Source organism: Artibeus jamaicensis, unplaced genomic scaffold (assembly GCF_021234435.1).
Source record: "Artibeus jamaicensis isolate MK-2021 breed Jamaican fruit bat unplaced genomic scaffold, CSHL_Jam_final scaffold_614, whole genome shotgun sequence".
Classification (NCBI taxonomy): Eukaryota; Metazoa; Chordata; class Mammalia; order Chiroptera; family Phyllostomidae; genus Artibeus; species Artibeus jamaicensis.
In genome coordinates, this window is record NW_026522050.1 from 6,814,816 (window position 1) to 6,837,918 (window position 23,103).

Genomic DNA, 23,103 nt, shown 5'->3' on the forward strand with positions numbered 1-23,103 from the left:
ACAATTTACAATAGCCAAGTGCTGGAAGCAACCTAAATGCCCATCAGCAAATGAGTGGATCAAAAAATGATGGTATATTTACACAATGAAATTCTACACAGCAGAGAAAAAGAAGGCGCTGCTACCCTTTGTGACAGCATGGATGGAACTGGAGAGCATTATGCTAAGTGAAATAAGCCAGACAGTGAGGGACAAATACCAAATGATCTCAGCTTTAACTGGAACATAATCAACAAAAGAAAAATGCAAACAAAATATAACTAGAGACATTGAAATTAAGGACAATCTAACAATAGCCAGGGGGGAGGGAGAGAGGACAGAGGGGAGAAATTTTCAGGAACTGCTATAAAGGCCACATGGTCAAAACCAAGTGGGAAGGTGGAAGCAAGGGAGGGAGGTGGGAGGTGGGGGGGGAGTGGTGGAGAAAAAATGCAGAGAACTGTAATTGAACAAAAATAAAGTAAATTAAAAAATCTATTAATGAAAAATCTAGAATGCAACATGTAATAGAGATATAGCAGGCAAGAAAATACAAGTTTCTTCATCTCATGAAACATATATTTAAGTGAGGTAGACCTTATTGTTTATACCAAATGTGTGTGCATATATGCACAGGTGCATGTGTGTGTTTGACATTGATATAAGCAGTACTTTGAAGACAAATAAAGCAGGAAACGGAATAGGGAATGGTAGAGTCAGAAAAGAGCTCCCTGTGGAATAACATTTTATCAATATCTAAATAATGGTAATATCATGTGAATGTCTGTGAATAAGCATTGTAAGTATGCTATAGTAAATACAAAGACCCTGGGGCATGATCCTGCTTAGTTTGCTAAAGGAACAGTAAGGAGGCAAATATATGTGGACTAGAGTGAGTAAATTATAGGAGAAAAATGAAATCAGAAAAAAGTTGTGAAGGATCAGCAGGTCACATAAGCCTTGTAGGACATAAATAGGCTTTGGACTTTATTCTTTCCTATGCCCCTGTAATAGCTGCTCTTGCCCAACTACAACTGCATGCTGCATGAAGTCACAAGAATGATTTTGTTGGAATCTCTACCAGTACCAAGGATATTGTCTGCTCCATAAAACAAATTCACTACATTTATTGAATGAATCAGTTAATGAATGCAATGAGAACCATACTCCAGTAGAGATGAGTGGGGATCTTATTTTTAATGGAATTCTGAAGTTTGGAGGCAGGATCTCGTCAATCCTGTGCCATATAATTCATTGTTGTGTTCAATGAAATCTCAGAATCATGAAGCAATATTTGTATTTCTCTAAATGCCTAAGTTACCTCCCAGGGTATACTTGATTCACTGGGGAGAATGTAGTTCAATTATGTCAGTGAAAAATAAATTCATGTTTTCATTTTGGATCAGCACCTTTCTAGCCTTAGACTTCCACAGAGAACATGTCTCATGAGAATGATCATGCCTTTAATAAGGCTGACCTTCTGGCTTGAATTCAGCAGCAACATTCTACTCTTTGCTGAATTCATGACTTAATTCTATCATAGCCGAGTCCTTTATGCCACTTCCATTTTCATCAAAGCTATAAACTTCACATTAAGAGACAGAAAACTTGTATTCTCCTCCAAACCAAATAAATACAATAAAAGTAAACTAGTAACCACAATTTCCAGTGAATATTTAAGGACAAAGGTAAGATGATTTAACTTTTAATTTATCTCAGTTTTCAGATACAGAAAGTTTCCAAGAGGACTCAAAACTTGAAGTAGTTAAGACTAGACATCTCAATTGTAATATGTCTGAAACACTGAATTTTGGTTACCAGCTACACTAATCTGACCTTTTTTCAGAAGAGAGAAATTTAGAAATATTAGAAACAGAATTCCATAGAGTATTGAATATATGCATACACATACACACATAAATGCATGTATACATGTATATCTATGTATGCATATAAGTGTGTTTATGTGTATGCAAAATAGGTAAGTTTAATTAATTTTGTGTAGAAAGAGTGCCAAAACACCTTCTAAAGGGCATTAAATAAAAACAATTTTATGCTTTTATATGTATAAACTGAGAAAATGCTTATAACTTTCAAACTTCATCATATGTATTTATATATATATATGTACACATATAGGATCATATATATCATAGAGAATATAATTATATTTATATTAATTTATATTTTTACATATGTAAAGTGTATTTGTATACATACACATAAAGCAGAGCTCTGTGAAATGGCTGCAAAATTTTAAAAGTGATTAGTTTACTATAAGGAAGAATTTAACTAATTTTAGAGACAGAAAGATTAGTTAAAAGACTACTGCAATAATCTAAGTGAAAGAAGATGTTGTTGGCTTGGGCTTTGGTAGTAGGAATTCAGGTGGTGGGAGGTAATTTTCTTATTGATATAGATACTTAGAAAATAGAGCCAACATAATTGTCTGTTAGAATGCTGATGGATTGCGTGAAAAAGAGGAGATCAATTTTTCCAATAGTGACTTGTCTTCATTTGAGAAAATGGAAGTACTGAGTTGTCACTGATTTCATTTTTGGAACAAATTAAGGAAGAACATAAAGACTTCACTTCTAGGTCATGTTGAGTTGTTATTCAGTATCAGTGCAGATATGTGAGTAAGAAGTTGATTATAGGTATGGAGTGTGGAAAAGAGGTCAGGGATGGAGATTTAAATTCAGGTGGTGTAAGTATACAGATGATATTTAAAGCCATGAGACTGAATATGGCCACAAAAGTTGAGTATAAACAGAAAGAAAAGGAGAATAAGGACTGAGCTCTGAGCTACTCCAACCATAGAGAAGAGGTGAAATAAGCAAGGAAACCTGAAAAGAAGCAAATCAAGTAGGAAGAAACGCCAAAGTCTGGTGTTCTGGAAGATGAGAGAAGAAACTCTTTCAAGCAGTAAGCAATGAACTCTGTCAAATGTTGATAGATTAAAAAGGTGAGGACTGGGAATTGACCACTGGGTTTGGTAAAAAAGATTCCTGATGACTGACAAGAGCAGTTTCTGTGGAGTAATGTGGTTAAAGCCTGACTTGAGTGGGCTTAACACAAAACAGAGAAACAGAATTGGATACAGCAAGTATATTCAGCTGTATCATATTTTTAATTGCCAATGGAAGAACAAAGGAATTGGATAATAGCAGATGAAGACAGAAGGGTCAAGGGAGGAGGAGAGAAAATTTGGGAGGTAGGATGTGGACAAACCAGGGTCAGTCATTAAAGACTTCACATACACACATGTGCATACACACATTGCATTTTAAAAGGTGAAATACTTATATGATCTGAAGAGAAACCAGAGTATTACACATTATATTTTAAACAAAACAGGTTACTGAGTTTATTTAAGGAAACATTTTTTTACTACAATAAGAAAATAAAAAAGTTTAATGCATGTGTTCCCAAGACATCTTAGAAGCAATGTTACTTGTAGCCAAGAATGAACTATTCAGTTTTCCTGGTATTGTTTTTTTACAATTTATTTCTTTGATTTCTTTCTTATCACAGTGTATAGATGATCCATTCTGAGACAAAGGTATGAGCAACCATTCAAAAGTGACTGAGTTTATCCTCCTGGGATTCAGCAATCATCCAGAACTACAATCTCTTCTTTTCATGGTGTTTCTAGTCATCTATATCATCACTGTATTGGGAAATCTTGGCATGATCCTATTAATCAAGATTGACTCACGTCTCCACACTCCAATGTACTTTTTTCTCAGTAACTTGTCCCTTGTCGACTTCTGTTATTCTTCTGTTATTGCCCCTAATATGCTGGTGAATTTCTGGGTGGAGAATCCAGTCATTTCATTTAATGAATGTGCCACACAGTTTTTCTTTTTTGGTTCCTTTGCTGGTATTGAAGGGTTCCTGTTGGCTGTGATGGCCTATGACCGGTACGTGGCCATCTGCAAGCCTCTTCTCTACACAGTTACTATGTCTCCCCGTCTTAATGTCCTTCTGGTGTTGGCCACATATCTTGCAGGCTTTATAAATGCTTCCATTCACACTGGCTTCACCTTCCAACTGTCTTTCTGCCATTCAAATGTCATCAATCACTTTTTCTGTGACACACCACCCCTCTTGAAACTCTCTTGCTCTGACACACATGTCAATGAAGTTGTCATTTTTGCTTTTGCCAGTTTTAATGAGTTGAGCTGCCTTCTGACTATTCTCATTTCTTACCTCTACATCCTCACTGCCATCCTGAGGATCCATTCTGCCGAGGGGAGGCACAAAGCCTTCTCTACCTGCGCATCCCACTTGATGGTGGTTACCATCTTCTTTGGCACAATCCTGTTCATGTATTTGCGCCCCAGCTCCAGCTACTCAATGGACCAAGACAAAGTGGTGTCTGTGTTCTATACAGTGGTCATCCCCATGTTAAATCCTCTCATCTATAGTCTTAGAAACAAGGAGGTCAAAGCTTCTTTAGGTAAAATTTTTAAAACAAACTCTTTTCACTTCTGTACTTAGAATAGTAAAGTATGGACTTTTAGCACACTGAGAGAACATAAAAATAACCAGGTTTACCTTCATTCACCCTGGCTCCATTTCATTCTATAATGAAGTTTATTATTTTATTTTCTGATAGTGGATTTGGACTAAATGTCCCAGGCATCATGGGGAACATAATTATTCTGTATAAATTCCACTTATTTCACAGAATCTATGTGCTTGAAAATAACCCAATGTTCCTATTCAGAGGTGTAAAGCCCAGTAAAAAGTAGGTGGGACAGAGAAAGACTGGTGGAAGGAATGACTCAATCTTCATCCCTGTTTGTTGACCGTAGTTAGATGGTAGTATTTGTAACTCAACAGAACAGGTGATGAGGAGTAGGCTAAGCCAGAATATGATCAGAGAACTAAAATTAGGCTTAGAGACTGCCTCTTATCCCCAGCACACCAGAAAACAATATCAGAACTTAATTCCAATAGTGGTGCCAAAGTCAAGTGTTTTTAACCTGGACAAATAATGTAGACTGCTGAGGGAATAATGGTAACGAACTGCTGTGTCAATATAAAGGGGAATCACAGAACAAGCACTAAAGTTTATGGAGTAAAGAGTCTGGGACTTAGCAAGAGACATTCTTTATAATTCCTGAAGACACAGTGTCATGTTGTTCGATCTTTGAATGAGTAAGCAGTTTAAGTTTAAAGAGCTAGGGTGAGTTGGACATTCTTTCCCTAATGTCTTAGCAAATAACAACACATATCTGTTTTACTGCTATCTTCAATTTAATTAACACAAGTTTAAAGCTTTCAGTTGGTTTAACTGGTATTTTCATAACTGGGTTATCTCCCCAGTAGGACTAGATTTTCTTACAGAAAGTGACCACAGACACGTCAACAGATAATGTTTTAAACTGGGTGGGATTGGGTTTAATATACTAGGTGTGATCCTAGCATATCCCTTTGCCATTGAAAGATTAGTGTATCCTAGTGCAAAAGCAGCCACTTAAAAAAGACTAAGTAATAATTTTGCTTTCAGTTACTGCCTATGTTATTTGTAAGATCTAAACATTTAACCTTCCCTCATTCTGCTTTTCAGACACTGAACACTAAAAACATATATTTTCACTTATCAAATGGTTCTTCTCCATCTCATTATTTTTTCGGGAGACCTCTTCATATTGTAAGACAGAGCACATGTAGTATCTCCTCTATGATTCTCCTGACCCCCTGTTGTCCCTTCCAAAGCAGACCCATGCCCATTCCTGTGATTTTAGAGATACTGCAACTTTAATCAAGTTCTTACTCACAGAAAAATGATAATACAATACATTGTAATATTTCCTGACATAGACAAAGCTCTTTGAGAAAAGAAACCTCTTTATATTTACCTTCATATCTCCTTGGCTCCAAAATAAACCACCAATAAAAGTTTTAAAATTAAAAAAGAATCAGTCCAGTTGAAGGTGTAGGGTGCTGGAAGACAAACTGTTGCTTCTGGTGCCTGAAACGTAAAGTATCCAGGAACCACAATTTCAAAAAGTCAGTGTTAGGAAGCTTTTGGATTTTCTTGGTAATGTTTAATTCTTTTAAAGACAGGCTGTCTTATCTTTTTTTGTAACTAAACATTTTAATAAACAAATGCTATCTCGGTGTCCTATACATGTAATTTTACACAGATGTGATTTCAACATATAATAATAGAGTATTCAGGACTTTTTCCATGAAGGAACACAAAGTTAATTCAAACGGACATGGACCTGGCCCCCGAGATCTCCCCCTGTCTTTTTCTCTCTCTCCCCCTCCTCTTCTCTCTCATCTCCTGTCTTACACATGGGTTCACTTATTCTCTCATGGACTTTTCACATCATGGCCTCAAGTTTATATACTTTTAGGGTGATTGCATTGCAGCCAAGGATGCGTCTTTTTAGAAAGTAAAGTTGTTGCCTGAAATGGCTCAAATGTTTATCAGGTTGTCAACTGAGAACATCCAAGCCTATACAGAATTTTTGTAAGAGTTTGTTTTGGCCATACTGATGACATTCCCAGGAAGCAGGATCTCAAATGCTCTGAAGAATGACAGTTTTGCAATTTATTATATCTTCAGAATTAAGGAAGGGACATAAGGAAGATTACATGAAAGTGGAAGAAAGCCAGGTACTGACTCAATAAGATTCTGTGCTCCCTGGAGGGTGATTACATTTCCCAGGGGTCTGAAAAAGAGGCTTCCTCTGGCATTTCAAAGGTGTGTTAACCTAGCTGTGCAAGACAATGGACAGGGCTTAAGGCAAAGATAAATATTTATCGAAGAAGTTGTATATGCCTGGGAATTGATCATAAAACTACTTAAAACAAAGAGGCATATAATGTTTTGGAAAGTATTTGCTCCAGGTAAAGTGGTACATTTAGTAGATACAATAAGATCAAAGAAGTCACTCAAAGGACTAGAACACTATGCTATAAATAAATGTCAAAGGTTATGTATAAAAATTGATAAAAATACAAAAAATGCTAAAATTAGTCAAAATGATAGTAATAAAAAATATGAAATAAGATACTCTTTTGTGTATTTATCTCCAAGAGAGTTAAAAACAACTGATACTTTTTACATTAAGTGTATCAGAACAAACAATAATATACAGTTTTTCTGGGAATCAATTTAACATTATGTTTTAAGGAGCCTTACAAGTGTTTGTATACTTTTTCTCAGCTATTCAAATTTTAAGAATGTGCTGAAAGCATAATAAGATACTTTGGATGGCTGGGGTAGGGGGAAAACACAGGCAACTGCAATTGAAAAACAATAAAACAATTAAAGAAAAGATACTTTGGAGAAGATTTTCATTGTCCTGTTCATTTTAAAATGAAGGAAAAGGCAGCTAGTCATACATTAAATGCAGGCAGCCTTCTGGCAAGGTACCATGTTGTGCCAACTAGAAACATGTCCTTGCTCAGCATGGGTAACTGCTCAGCAGTTACCACAGCACTGTGCAAAGTGAGGCCAACCTAAATTAAATAACTGGCTGGAAACTGGCTGATGGAACAGAGGCTGCTTGTACATAACTGAGTCCCCGATAACAGTGTGGATCACAAAGGAGAGTGACTGTCACATGGTAGACATTTGCATTTAAATGTATCCAGACATTAAAATGAGGACATTCCCGATTAAGGCAAGGGCAAATCACTTTATATAGGTTTTTATGGAAAAAGAAGTTTACAACATTATGATAACTTTGTAAAGTGCTAGGATTAAAGAAAAGTAAGATTTGTTCTTTATGTACTAATTTTCTATGATGACAAATTATTAATTTTATGAGCAAGAAAACAAACAAAAACTGCATATTGCTTTTTAAAAAGATTTTATTTATTTATTTTTAGAGAGAGAACAAGGAAGAGAAACATCTATTGGTTGCCTGTCACACATCCCCAACCCGGGACCTCTTTTTGTTGTTGCGGACAACAAAGGCATATGCCCTGACTGGGAATTGAACAGGAGACTTTTCAGTTTGCAGGCCAGTGCTCAGTCCACTGAGCTACAACAGCTAGGGCAAAAAAAATTGTCGCGTATTTCTAAGATTATCCAGATCCCATCATTTAAAGTTAAAGGATTTTATTTAATAACATTAGAATTTAAATATGAAAGTAGAAAGAAACAGGGGTTCAAAACTGCTCCATAGTAGTATTGAATTGGATGGTCAAGCAGGCTTCCTCTAATTCAGGCTGCTATTCTTTTTCTCTTTAAAAACACTGTGCTTCTGAATAAGTTGAGATTCTTCAGTGGTACTTAAAGCCAGACTTATCTGTTTGTTAGGAATTGGGGTGGGAGCAACTCCTACCTTAACTGGGGTAGCACACACAGAATTTGACTTAGCTCATGGGTGTCCCTAATTAGGCCATGGAATTAGAATTCTTGATTTTCAAAATGGCTGCCGCCACAGTCTGGTCATGACAAAAATGCTTGATCAGGGTATAGGAAGAATGGATGACTCTCTGTAGACTGGTTCTACCATTGTCAGTGACAGCAAATCTTCATTCAGTAGCATCTACTTCTGCAGGGCTTGTAGTGTATTTACTCAGGTTCACTTTTTTTCCTCATTGTTTACTAAGTCTCCAACAGCAGTTGACCTCTCCCTGTCATTTGCTGTTCTGTCCCTTCCATCTCCTTTGATCCAAATCAACAACTGTCTTTTTAAAGTTCACACAGTTATAGTATACATTGCAGAATTACAAAGTGTTGTTTCTCCACCTAATATACTCTTTTATTTCACTAATGTCTTTTTATACCAATTGATTTAATCTTTCATAAATATATAGCATATTCGTATTTTAATTGTCATAGTTTGATGTCATACTTTATATTTAAAAGTCTTATCTGCTTAGACAAGTGGTAACTTGTCTGCTTACTTTCAAATATTACATATTGAATCTTGAAACAGCTTGTCAGCATTTTCTTTGCTACCAGTAAGATCTAAGACAAAATTATATCTTGTATAAGCTGCTACAATGAATTTCTTTTTTCCACAATTGAAATCCTCTCTCTTCCAACACAAGCCAATGATCTTTTATAAATATGATCACATCATGTTACTGCCTTGGTAAAATAGCCCAAGAATCCATCATACTTGTGCAAAAATTTAAACTTTTTACCAGAGGATACAAGATCTCCTGTGACACTTCCTGTCTCCCCCTTCCAAAGTCTCCAACCACTTTTCAGTCCTTCTCCTGCCATATTGACCTTGTAGGTGTTTGTTGAATTTCTAAGCACATCCTTACCTCAGGGCCTTTGCACATACTGTTCCTCTGCTGGGGATGCTCTTTCCCCAGACCTGTGTCTCACTCATTTCATCACTTCATTTAGTCTCTCTTCTAATAATACCTACTTTGAAAGACATTGTTTTACCACTTGTCTAAGTTAGCTTCATCCCAAATAACCTTGCATCATGAACCACAATCTAGTTTTCTCATATCTTCTGTTAATTTTGAAATTATTATTTACTTCCATGTTTCTATTTGTGGTATATTTCTACTTCTAGTTCTGATTTGGCTGAGCAGTGGCTATTGTTACTAGAGACCCTATTGTTACAATAGCTCTATTGTTACTAGAGCTATTTCCTGGTCATCGTCTTTCCCAAAACAGTATCAGCACAAGTTTGTTGGGAGGACTCAGGCACTCTAGCACTTTTATTGTGAAGCTATAGTGAATAAGAAGGAAACTAAGTTATTAATCTCTTCCTCCCACCTGTGACATTTTACTCATTTCTTTTATTGTCCAAATCCGGCTGGATAGTATTACCAAAAAAGTTCTATTAATGCAGTCTATAAGGGTTAAATTCCAGGTGGGCGAAGCAAGATAGAGATGAAAAGACATGTAAAGTGACAAAGAGAGAATCACCAGCACAACTATATTATCTACATATTCACAATGTTCCTGGAGCTATTTATTATTGTTTTGACTAAAAATGTAAATCACAAGGCTCAGCACTAGTAAATTACAAGGTATATGAAGGTCAACTATTCTTCCACTGGTTTTCCAGACCCCAAAACTTTCCTATTATACCATTCACTATTTTATATCACAGGATGTAAATAAGAGAAATGAATATTTCTCCCAAGTAAAAAAAATATTAAGACACTCAGGAATAATTTAAAATAAATAATGAATCCCATTACTTTACTGTTCTTTGGGAGATATGCTTCTCTGATGATATTGGAGAGTAGGAAAAAATTATGTCCTCAATGAGCTTAGGATGCACAAGAGAATACAATGACAGGTTGTTTATATTCTTAATGACTTTCTGCTAGAAATAATTGAACCATAGGGATTTGGTCTCTATATAACAATTCTGTTGTAAACACTTCAGATTCTTTATATCCATGCTGTCATTGGGAAATCATTCTTTTTTCTCAGGTAAGATTAGTTATTGTAAAATACATTTTGGAATTTAGAAACATTTTATTGAATAAAATAAAATTATGAGTGAAATATATTCTGATGAACCAGTAATTGTCTTGAATTAAATTCTACTATATCATAATATTCTCAGAGTAAAGGTATTTAAAATGTACAGTGGAATAGCATTTACAATGAGAAGAGAACTAGACCAAAGAGAACAGTCATCCTAACAACAACCATCGATTGACTCTGCTTGGGAAAACACTGGTCTAGGTGCTGCTGAGGTTATAGCTGCAGATTAGATACACTCCTTCTTCCTAAGAAACTCACACTTTGATGTGGATGCATTTTTAGACAGTCTGGATTTTCCATCAAAAATTATAGTAGCTACAACTTATGAAGTACTTACATGTCAGACATATTTTTAAAGTTTTTACCTTTACTCTCTGACATGAAGGAAGTTGTTATTAGTAAGCAAACTTTATATATGAGAAATTGTAGGCAAAGAGAGGTAAATGACTCGTCCAAGCTTCACTGGGAATTAGAGGAAAATTGACATGCATTGCAGGGTGAGGAAACAACTTGAAAACAAATGAGTTTAGAGGGCAGGTAGACAGATTCTATAGAATTGTGTGCCATATATCATCAGTTCCATAGGCATAAGTCCATTCAGCAGTGAAAAGCAGATGAGTTTCAATAATGATGCATTAGATATTACAAAAAAGGTAGATAGAAAAGAATGGGATTACAGTTGTAAAGAAAAGCAGTGCTTAAAGATATGTAAGGAAATTGTAAGTGAACAAATGTGATGAGTTGCAGAAAAGATAAAGCATTTTCAATTATGAATAAATCTGCAGTAAAGCATTTAACAATATGACTGCCATTATATAAAGAAACTCTAAATTGTTTTATATATTTAAAATATCTATTGCATTGTCACTAGGCTGCTTCTTTATACCACATGCATTTGCAAGTTTGAGAGAAGAGGAGGAAGTATCAGAGGATGTGATGGGGATAATGGATGAATGGCAAAAAGCATTTCTGTTTCCTTATTTTAGACCACCTTTGAAGCCAAGCAAACACAATGTCAAGGAAGAACTCCACAGTGGTGACTGAGTTCATTCTCCTGGGTCTGACAGATAGAGCAGAGCTGCAGCCTGTCCTTTTTGTGGTGTTCCTGGTCATCTACCTGATCACAGTGGTAGGCAACGTGAGCATGATCTTGCTAATCAGGAGTGACTCAAGACTTCACACTCCAATGTACTTCTTCCTCAGCCACCTCTCCTTCCTAGATCTCTGCTATGCCACCAATGTCACTCCTCAGATGCTGGTTAATTTCTTATCCAAGAGAAAAACGATTTCTTTCATTGGTTGCTTTATACAATTCCACTTTTTCATTGCCTTGGTGATCACAGATTATTATATGCTTACAGTGATGGCTTATGACCGCTACATGGCCATCTGCAAACCCTTGTTATATGGTAGCAAAATGTCTAGAAGGGTCTGCATGTCCCTTGTTGTGATTACTTATACTTATGGCTTTGCAAATGGTCTGGTCCAGACCATCCTGATGCTTCGACTCTCCTTCTGTGGACCCAATGAGATCAACCACTTCTACTGTGCGGACCCACCTCTGTTAGTCCTTGCCTGCTCAGATACTTCTGTCAAAGAAATGGCCATGTTCGTGGTGGCTGGTTCCAACCTCACCTGCTCTCTCACCATGATTCTCTTCTCCTACATTTTCATCTTCATGGCCATTTTGCGTATTCGCTCTGCTGAGGGGAGGCGCAAGGCCTTCTCCACCTGTGGGTCCCACCTGACAGCTGTCACTGTCTTTTATGGGACACTGTTCTGCATGTATCTGAGGCCCCCTTCAGAAACATCTGTAGAGCAGGGTAAAATTGTAGCTGTGTTTTATATCTTTGTGAGTCCTATGTTAAATCCTTTGATCTATAGCCTGAGGAACAAAGATGTTAAAGAAGCAATTAGGAAAGTTATCAAAAATAAATTGTTTGCTAAGTAAAGTAAACATTTTGCTCATAAGTGTGCAATATATCCTATTGTCTGACCAAGTAAGGAACACTTTCAATGAACTAATTGGTCTTTCACAAAATTAGCATATGGAACTTGGAAGGATGTGTCAAATTATTTGCTAGCATTTACACAACCATGTTAGTAAATAATAATAATAATAATAGTGCATAGAAATTCAAAGACAATACCAGAAGGCATTGTTATGGCTCTGTAAAGTCAATAAAGAACAGGTAATACCACCTATGATCTCTCACTGGTACACAGTTATAAAAGGCAGAATTATCAAATGATGCCATGGCAATGAGTATTTGTTAGATTTTTAGAGTGGTTAGTAATTTTGAAACTACTTTCCAGAAACTTGTTAACCATGACAGATGAGATTTGTTTCCTTCTTCCCTTTATATTAATTACATTCCAAAGAAGATCTTTGGGTGTGTCAGACCTTTTACTCTAAGAATAAAATGCCCCATTTTCTTTAGAAGGTGTTTTTTTAAAATCAGCATATATTCCCATCGCAAAAGAGGTTTTGTGTTTTTATTTAAAAAATTTTATTATGTACTATTTCCAACATACAGTCAAAACTATAAAAATAATAGAAAGTCCTCCTGTGTAAGACTAACCTAACCAATCATTATTAAGTCTTCATACACTGACACTTTTGTTTCAATGTTTTGAGCCTTAGATATTCTAAAATTGAGTCTTTTCTGCCTGATTCTCTTCTTGTCCCCATTTTTTGCATTAAACTTTAATATGAAGTTCATATTTCTTACTCATGTTGAGTTTTGTTACTTGTTAGCATTTCTGGATTCACAGGATTATATTACTTTTAGATATAAAATGATATAAATAAAATCACTCCGTATATTTATTTTTATTTATTTATTATGTATATTTTGTGCAATTTATTTTAGTTTCACTATGCATTGTTATACTTATCCTCTCTGAACCGTGCATTAAACTTATTTATGTTGACTTAGCCTTCTCTTTCTTTTAGTTTTTATTTTATTTATTTATTTTTATTGTTCAAGTACAGTTGACTTGGCACTTTCTTAGATATACAGCATAGGGAAAAAGTAGGTTTACAGCTGTGAGTACATGGAACAGTGTTGATTAAGCTGTTATAATCATCATAACCTGTATGTCTTTTTCCCTATGAACAACTGGAAACCTATTCTTGCCCTACTTTATAGCCTATGTCAATATATACACATGCCACAATATATTTATCTATTCTACTATTTTGGGGCAGTTACATATTTCCAGTTCATGATATGAAAAACCAACAATAAATTTTTTAGTGAAATTCTGAGTGTATTCCTGTTCAGGAGATCCTCTCATGTACATATCTAACATAGTTTCTAAGTCAGGAGACATGAGCTTTTGATAGATGTAGCCTACTGATAATTACTTTATCAATTTACACTCCTGCAAATAACATGTGTAACAATAGAGTCCCCATTCCTCCACATTCTTGTCACCACAATATATTGTCAAAGTTTTAAAATATCTTCCAATTTGATGGTGAAAAATGTATTCTCATTTCCTAATTATGTTTTTGAATCACAGTTACAGGAGAAGTTAAGTATTTTTAAATGTGTGATGTTAACTGAAGGTTTTTCTTTGTTTTAGTTGTATGTCCATATTCTTTGTTCACATTTCAGCTGTGTTATTTCATATTTATATTCTATATGTGCAGTTACTCCTTCTGTATTCTGTGCTAGGTACTAATCTTTTAATGATCTATGCAATGCACATATCTTCAACCTGCTTGTAGTTTGAATTTTATTTTTATGCATGATATATTTGGTGGTGCAAATAAATTAAGTTTTTTATTTCAGTGTTCCTTTTTAAAATGCATTTATCTTTTAATGGCTGTGTTTTGAATGTTTGGTCTAAACAATTCTTCCCTGTTATAAAGACATCCCATCTCTTCTTTATTTTTTAAAGCTTTGCTTTTGCATACTTATGTCTTTATTTTTCCTGCTATCATAAACATTCCAAAATACACTCTAATCCCCTTTTCCATAAAACCAATTAATTTTCAATTGTTTGAATACTCATACCTTTCTCATGAAATTTTTACTGCAAACTCTGTTATGTTTTGAGTTTTCATATGTATATCAGTCTGTTTCTGGGTTCTTCATCAACTCCTTCATTAATACAAACTACTTGATAGGAATAACTTTACCACCCCTCATCTAGAAGCCTGAAACATTAGAATATTTTCCTGAAAGATCTGTGACAGAAGATACTGCTGCGTGGGAAGTGGGGTCCTTGTGCTGTCACAAGGAGAGCATGTCAGGACACCCAAAGGGAGACTGAGGTGTGACAAGATTTATTCAGGTGGAAATAGAAGGCAGCCATGTCCCATCTCCACCTGTCATGTCATGGAAAAAGTGCAACTGTGTCTTCAGCAAGGCTCAAACAAAGGCCAGTGTCCAGAGTTTCTGCTTCATACTGAGGCTTAGTCATTTGGAGCCTGCAGGCAGTCTCTAAGCAGCCTTAGTCCCTATCTGGGTAGTTTTGCACTGTGTCCCTACTATGCTGTTGTACCCAGGCTCCTGCCTTAGTCTGCATTTGGAGTCCCCATGGTTGCCAGCTGTGTGGCTGCTCAGCTTGCATAGTTACTATGGAGAGAACACAAGGATGAATGGGACAAGTGTGGGTCAGAGACAAAGGAGGAATGAGAGGGTTTTTTTGTTAAGATGAGTTATATTATCTTGGATTGGGACTGACCTGGCATTTTTTCAAAATAAACAATCAAGTACCCAAGCTTTCATGGGCTTCTGATGGATTCACCTTCCAACCAATCCACAGTTTACTCAGGCTAGACTGATAGTCCTCTATGGTCAAGCAACTCTCCCTGCACCATTTTGACATCTATTGCATGTGTGCTTACCTCTCCCTGTTCCTACAACATTCTAGCACTGGATGGGGGAAAGGAGAGGTGTTCATATGTGGTGGGAAAATGCTGTGATCCCTGAAGTGTATGAAGCTGTGGCATTCTGGTGAAGCAAACAGGCTTATGCTCCCTGGCTGATTATGCCTAATAATGTTTGATTCCACTTGCTTCCTTCCTTATTAATAACTATTTAACTACCTATGGTAACAATACCTTTAAAATGAATAGAGGTATCCATGTATTCTCCCGAGTATATTTTTATCATTTCTTCAAAAGGCACATGAAACCATCTTAATTGATGCAGTATAGTGTCTGTGAAAATGAGAAATTAAAATATTGATTGTCTTTAGTCCTGTATTTACCCTGTTATTGTGGCAGTCACCCTCACAATTACTCCTTACTTATGGTTTCATCTATTTTGTAAGGTGTCATCAGTTCTGGGTACCCTGATTATTTTTTCTTTTCTATCCAAACTGGCCAATTCCCAAGCCAGAAGTGCCGTATCCTGAATAAGCGTTTACACGGGAAACAGCAGCAGAAGTGAGGTGCTGTTGCAAGTGGTACATTGCCTGCTGGGCAATTTGAACACCCATCCATATCATGGCATCCTCCCGGTCATCTTGGGCATTTCCTCCTAAGATACACAATATTCCCACTTGGAAAACTAAGATAACTGTGAGGATGAACTGAGGTAATGCTTGTAAAATGCTAAGCCTAGTGCCTAGCACATATTAAATGCTTACCACCTATAATAATTACCACTATTCTATTTTCTTTCTTGTGGTTTCTTAAACAAATTAGTCACCCATCCCATTTATCTCCTCATATTTTTTGAGAGATAAGGACATAAGCTCAATAAAATACAAAGTTACCTGTGAGGGGATAACCAAACTTTTTATTTTATTTTAATTTTATTTATTTATTTTTTAGAGAGAAAGAAAAGGAGGGAGAAAAAGTGGGAGAGAAACAACAGTGTGTGAGAGAAACATTGATTGGTTGCCTTTCACACACCCCAGCTGGGGGCCTGGTTCACAACCCAGGCATGTGCCCTGACTAGGAATCAAACTGGCGACCTTTCGGTTTTTTTATTCACAGAATTAAGTATACATGCACTTTTCTTAAGTCATTCAGCAAGTGTTTATCGATCAACTGTTATCTCCCAGGACCTGTGCTAGGTGTGAAGATTACACTTCTTGCTTATAAGGGTTTGCAGTTTGATGGTGGCAAGAGAAACACTAGCAGGTAGTTAAAACTGAGTACACTAGATAAGACAGGGGAAGAGTGCTACAATGCATGGAAGACAGAGGTCCAACCCAGTTCTGTGGAAGCAGTGAACGCATCTTGTGAGAAGAATTCAATCGGAGACTTTTCTAGTGCTAGCACCAACTTGATTCTGATAGACTAAGGAAAGCACTGACTGAAGGAAATCTAAGAGACTTTTTAAAATATTTATTTTTATTTTTACTTATTTTTATAGAGAGGGGAAGGGAGGGAGAAAGAGAGGGAGAGAAATGTCAATGTGTGGTTGGCTCTCACAGGCCCCAGTACCCAACTGGGGACCTGGCTCTCAACCCAGGCATGATGAAGGAAGGAAGGGTAAGCTGTGACTAGAGTGTGAGGAATGAGAGCCGCCTACAACTGAAAAAGCAGTCCACTTGGTATGTGAAGACAGGCGTTCAGTCCTACCTGGTCATTTACTAGCTACGAAGCACTGTATATGTGTCATTGCAATTATTTTGATGGAGCCTCAGTTTATTTAGCTCGAAGGCCAGGACAGAGTCACTATTTCTTAGGCTTATTTGGAGGAGCCTATAACATTACCTTCATGAAAGTTGTCTCATAGTAAGTGCTCACCAAAGTGTTTGCCAAAGAGCCTGTTTGTTTCATCCTCCTGTTCCTGGCAGGCTCTACTCAAGACAGCAGTGTTCATGAGAGGACATTGCTAAGAGTTCTGGAATTAAAAAGGAGACACGGTTTTAAAAAATTGGAAAATCCAACCCTCATCGAGATATAAGATGGTACCTTTGTGTGTGTCTTACACAGAGGTCTTAGGACAAATGGTGAATTTAAAATTATGGAAACTATGACTGAGGCATCTGATCCCAGAGTGTTTCAATTAAGCCCTAGAGGAACGATTCCCAATGCAACACTCATTGCTGATAGTTTTCAGTCCATCTGAGATTTGCTTTAGGAGCAGGCCTCTCCATGTTTGGGTATAAATATAGTTAGAGTTTACAGCTTAGAGAGGCAAGAAACTTCCTAAATTAGAGGCTGAGAAACCAGGTGCCTATCAGAATTAGAAGTAAGCCTTGCTGTTTTCACTGTTCTTAATTTGAGCTGGAAGGAAATTGTGTTAAAGTCTCAAACTCAGGCCCATAAGTCACCTGCATTTTACATCTTTAAAAATCAGATTTTTTTCTGACTTTGCAAATTAGTGTGCTAATAGTTTTGAGTCTTAGCTGTGAATGAGGACATGTTGTGGGTAAAGAAGCAGTGAGGGAAGGTCAGCTATAAAAAGACTTAAGTCTATTTTTTGCCACACTCTTTACAAGCCTGCTTTAAGTAATTTTTCCAAATACTTTAAATGATTTAATTTTATGTTATTACTCTTGACCATTGCATTTCCCATTGTACATCTTGGAAAATGATGATAAGACAGGGTAAGTACCTTGCAACTCTCATGGAATTCATAACTGATAAAGCCAGAATCAGAATCACTAAATGGAATTGGATTCCTGAAATTCTGACTTTCTAGATACTAAAGTATTGACTTGTTAGACATCATGTTACAGCAGCCCTGGCATAACCTAATTACATTTATTTATTTTAAAAAATTATGACTGAGCAAATGTTACCCAAGTTTACAGAATAATTTGGTGACAGAGCCAGATATAGGTTCCAGACTCATTCAGAACCTTTGCTTCATGGAATTCTACAAACACTGAGCAACAGCTTAATGAGTAGGTTAGTGTCCCCTTGTCATGAGCATCTGATCATAAGGGCTGCTCACTGATGAATTAGGCCTTGGCGTAGACCTGTGATGGGAGCAGACCTACTCAGGTTGCATGTGCCAGGTTAATACAAGACATTCTCCTGGCCCTTAGGTTCACCCCTCACTCCAGAACCTTATTGTGTGCTCTTCCTTTCCTTAGAGATGCTCTCTTGAGCTGGTATTATTTGTTGACTACTTGCCTCTAAACATTTTATAATATGAGTTTCAATCATTTTATCTTCTTAATTAATTGTAAGAACATTTCTGTGGTAGGGTGAAGGAGAAGAGGACAAAGAAGAAGAGCTGGAGGCAGCCCCATTCACTCTTATTCCTGTGAACAGAAAAGTTATTCTGAAAACAGATTAAGAGTAGGCAACCTTTTCCCCCTGTAATTCCCAATGGCATAGAATTTACATATGTCCCTGAGGACAAAATACAAATCTACTTCATTCAGGTGTTTTTCCTGTATCTCCTCATTTCTAGTAAAGGAGGAAATTTTATTTACCAAACTTTTAAATTAGTGATAGAGTTGTTTCTTAAACATGACAGGTTATTATGTTTATGTTATTCACCTTGCACATATTCCTTATCCCACTTTTACAAGCAAAAGTAGGAAAGTCATATTTTCCCCTGTGAATGTCTATGACAAATTTAACTTTGGTTTACCCTGTTGCCTCAAAATTTGTACCTGAAATTCTTTCTGTTTCAGCAGCAGAGTTTGAACCTCAACGACTTTCAGGGACAATAGGCTTCTTGAAATTTCTGTTGATCTTTCTGGACAATATTTTACAGACATGTTACTGGTGCAAAATAATCAAGAAAGGCAAATATTCTGCTCATTGCACACACATGCAAGGACATTTTCAGGCATGAGATGAAGCTTTTATAATTCATAGCTTTCTACTGTCCTTGAGCTGCTGAGTCATCTGCCTTCAAGTAGAGGCTCTCCTTGGCCATGAACTAGGAAATCATCAAGTTCCTTCTTCAGAAGATGTACACATTTCCCTTTGACCTAACACAGGGAGCCAGAGTAGCTGTGATTTTCTTTCTTTGTAAAAACACACTATTCATAAACTCTTTTTCCTTTCTCCACTTATCAGTACTTCTGCTCTACTTCAACTGGATGTTTCTGGATCCCTCACTATCACTGAGGTTGTGAGTCAAAACTATTTGAGATCTCATAGTCAGTCAGTGAAAGACATGCAGCAAATAGTCCTCCTGCAAGTGATGAACACCTTAATCCAATTTCTTGCCATGTTTTTAGAGATTTAAAACTTTGATATCCTGATCTTTTTCCCTCCAGTTTTCTATGTTCATGTAACCACCAACTATTCTCTCTCTGGGATTTCCTGGGTTCAGAAGAATATGAAAATATCTCCGAAGCCACCCTGCTGCTGTTGACAAGTCAATAAGCTGTTTTCAGATATTTTCTGCTAGATGCTTCTTGAAGAGTTGTGCCTTCTGATGGCTGCTATTCTCCAGTGAAGGTTATTTATATTTTTGTGTGGAAAACATAGTTAAAGATGAATGAAGTGAAAGATTTGCATTTTAGGAAACTGGGATTTTCTGCCCTCCTCTGCATAAACTCTACACACATCACTAGCAGTCCAAAAAAAGAGCACATTTATTATCTTAGCATTTGCTCTTTATCCTTCCTAGAACATCCTTCTTAAAATGACGTTAACTCTTGCTCTCTCCCTCCTTCAGTTTGTTGGTATCATAGTCACCTTTCCTTATGTTTCTTTGCTGATGCTATTTTTAAAAATTTGATCACTCTTTATTCAAACTTTATTTTATTTATTTTTCTCTATAATAGTGCCATTGAAACACTACAGTAATATCTGTGTCTGTCCACTAGAATGCAATGCCAGAAGGGCAGAGGTCTTTGAAGTTTTTGTTCATTTTGTATCTACAGTGCCTAATCAATAACAAGCTATATTGAGTATCCATAATTACTTGTTATGTGAACTTTTAATTTGATGTTCATAATAGTTTGAGAGGAGGGAGAATAGATGTTATAATCCTCCTTACATTGGAAAAATTAAGTAACCTATGGTTAAGAATAATATATGTTATGAATAACTATTATTAGTATGCTTTACAAATGTTCATTAAGTACTTACTATTCTAAATAAAGGAGATATATTTGTCACTGTTTTTTCTAAATTGTTTACTAAAGCAAGTTTTAGTGACATTTTAAAATTAGGCAAGCATTGGGCAGGTTTAAAATGTTTAAGTATGACTGAAAGAGAAAAAAATTAGAGCAACTTGAGAGAAAGGAAGAGGAGATTCAGCACTGTTCGTGACATGCGAGAGAGGTAAAAAGCCATATAAATTGTAATGCTTTAGGTCAATACAAATTATGACTAATTACTATGTATGCAAAACTTATTTCTTTTCTTTGTCAGCACACTTAGCATTGCTGCAGACCATCCTCAAAATACTGTGTGAGTATTCCTTTGATTTGACTCTTAGTTGTTTACTTATTTACCATCTGTTTATGGGACCACTGTGATGCTGCATTTCTGATTTGTGATTCTGGAAACATGTGCATTTGAATTTTCTGGATAATTCTTAAATATGAAGGCTTGAATGTCTCACAGTAGACTTTCTGAAACAAACTTTCTTTAATTTGCTTGACAAACAAGTTTTTCAAGTAATTGCTTAAAAAGGACTTAATTCTCCCGAGGATACACCATCATGGAGAGCATAGGGATGGATATAGAGAAGAGTAAAACATTGCACACAATTCATTCTTTCATGCTCATCCTTTTTCTTTTCTTTTTGAGTCCACTATATAAATATGTGTTTAGAAGCCAAAAGTGAACTAGACTTTGTCCCTAGCCATGAAGAACTAACATATGAGTAGAAAGTAGATGTATTAAGGTCACATGATGTGCTACAAAATAAATTAGTGGTATGTAGAGTAGATTGGAAGGGGAAGGCAAAGGGATGAGTTCAAGGTTGTGTATGAGAGAAGTGGTATGAGAAATGTTTCATGAAAAACTGGCCTTTAAACTGGGCCTTATAGGATGAGTAGGGTTTGAGAGGCAAAAAGTAGTTCATGAAGATAAGGGGTATGTATGGCTATGTGGATATAAGTTATATATATTGATTTAAATATGGATTTTAGTATAGATATGTATAGGTATAGCTATAGATATACATGTAGATAAAAGAAATATAACAGTATAAAATTTAAAGGCAAAAATGTACATGGTTTATCAGAAGTACAAAGTTTGTTTATTGTTGTATTCATTTTGAAGGACATGGATTTTGGAGAAAACTCTCCAAAGAGAGTGTTATTGAAATGGTTATTGAAATGACCATGTTACTGGACATTTCAACAACCAGTAACATGATCTGTATCTTCCTGTCTGCCCTATTTCCATTTGTTTCAAGTTCAGGCACAGACTCTCAGAAAATGCCCATCACTAATGACAGTGAAATAACAGAATTCGTTCTCCTGGGGCTCACAGGTCGCCCTGAACTCCAGCCTCTCCTTTTTGTGCTGTTTCTGGTGGTGTACCTGGTCACTCTCTTGGGCAACCTGGGCATGATAGTGTTGATCAGACTGGACTCTCGCCTTCACACACCCATGTACTTCTTCCTCACTAACCTAGCCTTTGTTGACCTGTGCTATACCTCCAATGCCACCCCGAAGATGCTGACTAATTTCCTCTCAGAGAAGAAGAGCATCAGCTTTGCTGGCTGCTTTACTCAGTGTTACATTTTCATTGCACTCCTCCTCACTGAGTTTTACATGCTGGCGGCCATGGCCTATGACCGCTACATGGCCATATGCAACCCTCTGCGCTACAGTGTGAAAATGTCCAGGCGGGTGTGCATCTGCTTGGCCACATTTCCTTATGTCTATGGCTTCTCAGATGGCCTATTACAGGCAATCCTGACCTTCCGCTTGACCTTCTGTAGATCCAACATCATCAACCACTTCTACTGTGCTGACCCGCCACTCATTAAGCTTTCCTGCTCTGACACTTACATCAAAGAGCATGCCATGCTGATATCAGCAGGCTTTAATCTCTCCAGCTCCCTCACCATCATCCTGGTGTCCTATGCCTTCATCATTGCTGCCATCCTCAGGATCAAATCAGCAGAGGGAAGGCACAAAGCATTCTCCACCTGTGCTTCCCACATGATGGCTGATACCCTATTTTATGGGACACTCTTCTGTATGTATGTAAGACCACCAACAGATAAGACTGTTGAGGAATCCAAGATAATAGCCATCTTCTACACCTTTGTAAGTCCAGTGCTTAATCCATTGATCTACAGTTTGAGGAACAAAGATGTAAAGCGGGCATTGAAGAATGTCCTCAGACAAAATGTGGTCACGAAGATGACAACGCCTCCACTTTCCAATAAACCGTAACTCTAAACCTTTGGCTCAAATGTCTTTGCATCTTGATCATTAGTTTGATGTTCTCTATGGGTATATTTCAAGTAGCTCATGTGCGAGCTTCAGGTCTGGGGTAAAAGGGAGCTACATTTGCTAGTCTCCTCCCCTGCCCCTCAATGTGTGGTCCTTGGACTAGCAGCAACAGCATTACCTTGAAGGTTTTTAAAAAATGTGACATCTCATTCTGCAGTTCAGATCTACCACATCCAAATCTGTGCTTTAACCTCACCCTGGATGATTTGGAGACATGTGAGATTTGAGGGGCAGTGCTCTAAGTGGAACGTCTTTTCATGACCTGGAATACTGGTGTGCTCTTGTTGTTTATAGTAGTAGAAAGGAGATACATGATTTCAGCCCAGTGCCTTGAATTTATTCTGTTCTTACTGCCATCTGTCTTTAAGAAA

At 36.8% G+C, this 23,103-nt stretch overlaps 2 protein-coding genes across 2 annotated transcripts; both read left to right on the forward strand.

Moving 5' to 3' along the window:
- The first annotated feature begins 3,543 nt into the window (after positions 1-3,543).
- Positions 3,544-4,482, forward strand: LOC119040856 (olfactory receptor 1020). The gene has a single exon (XM_037133966.2). The coding sequence runs from the start codon at positions 3,544-3,546 to the stop codon at positions 4,480-4,482; it is 939 nt and encodes a 312-aa protein (XP_036989861.2).
- A 6,953-nt stretch (positions 4,483-11,435) lies between these two features.
- Positions 11,436-22,672, forward strand: LOC119040882 (olfactory receptor 5M11). Its single transcript, XM_037133987.2, has 2 exons — positions 11,436-12,035; positions 21,701-22,672. The coding sequence occupies exons 1-2, from the start codon at positions 11,436-11,438 to the stop codon at positions 22,670-22,672; spliced, it is 1,572 nt and encodes a 523-aa protein (XP_036989882.2).
- The last annotated feature ends 431 nt before the right edge of the window (positions 22,673-23,103 follow it).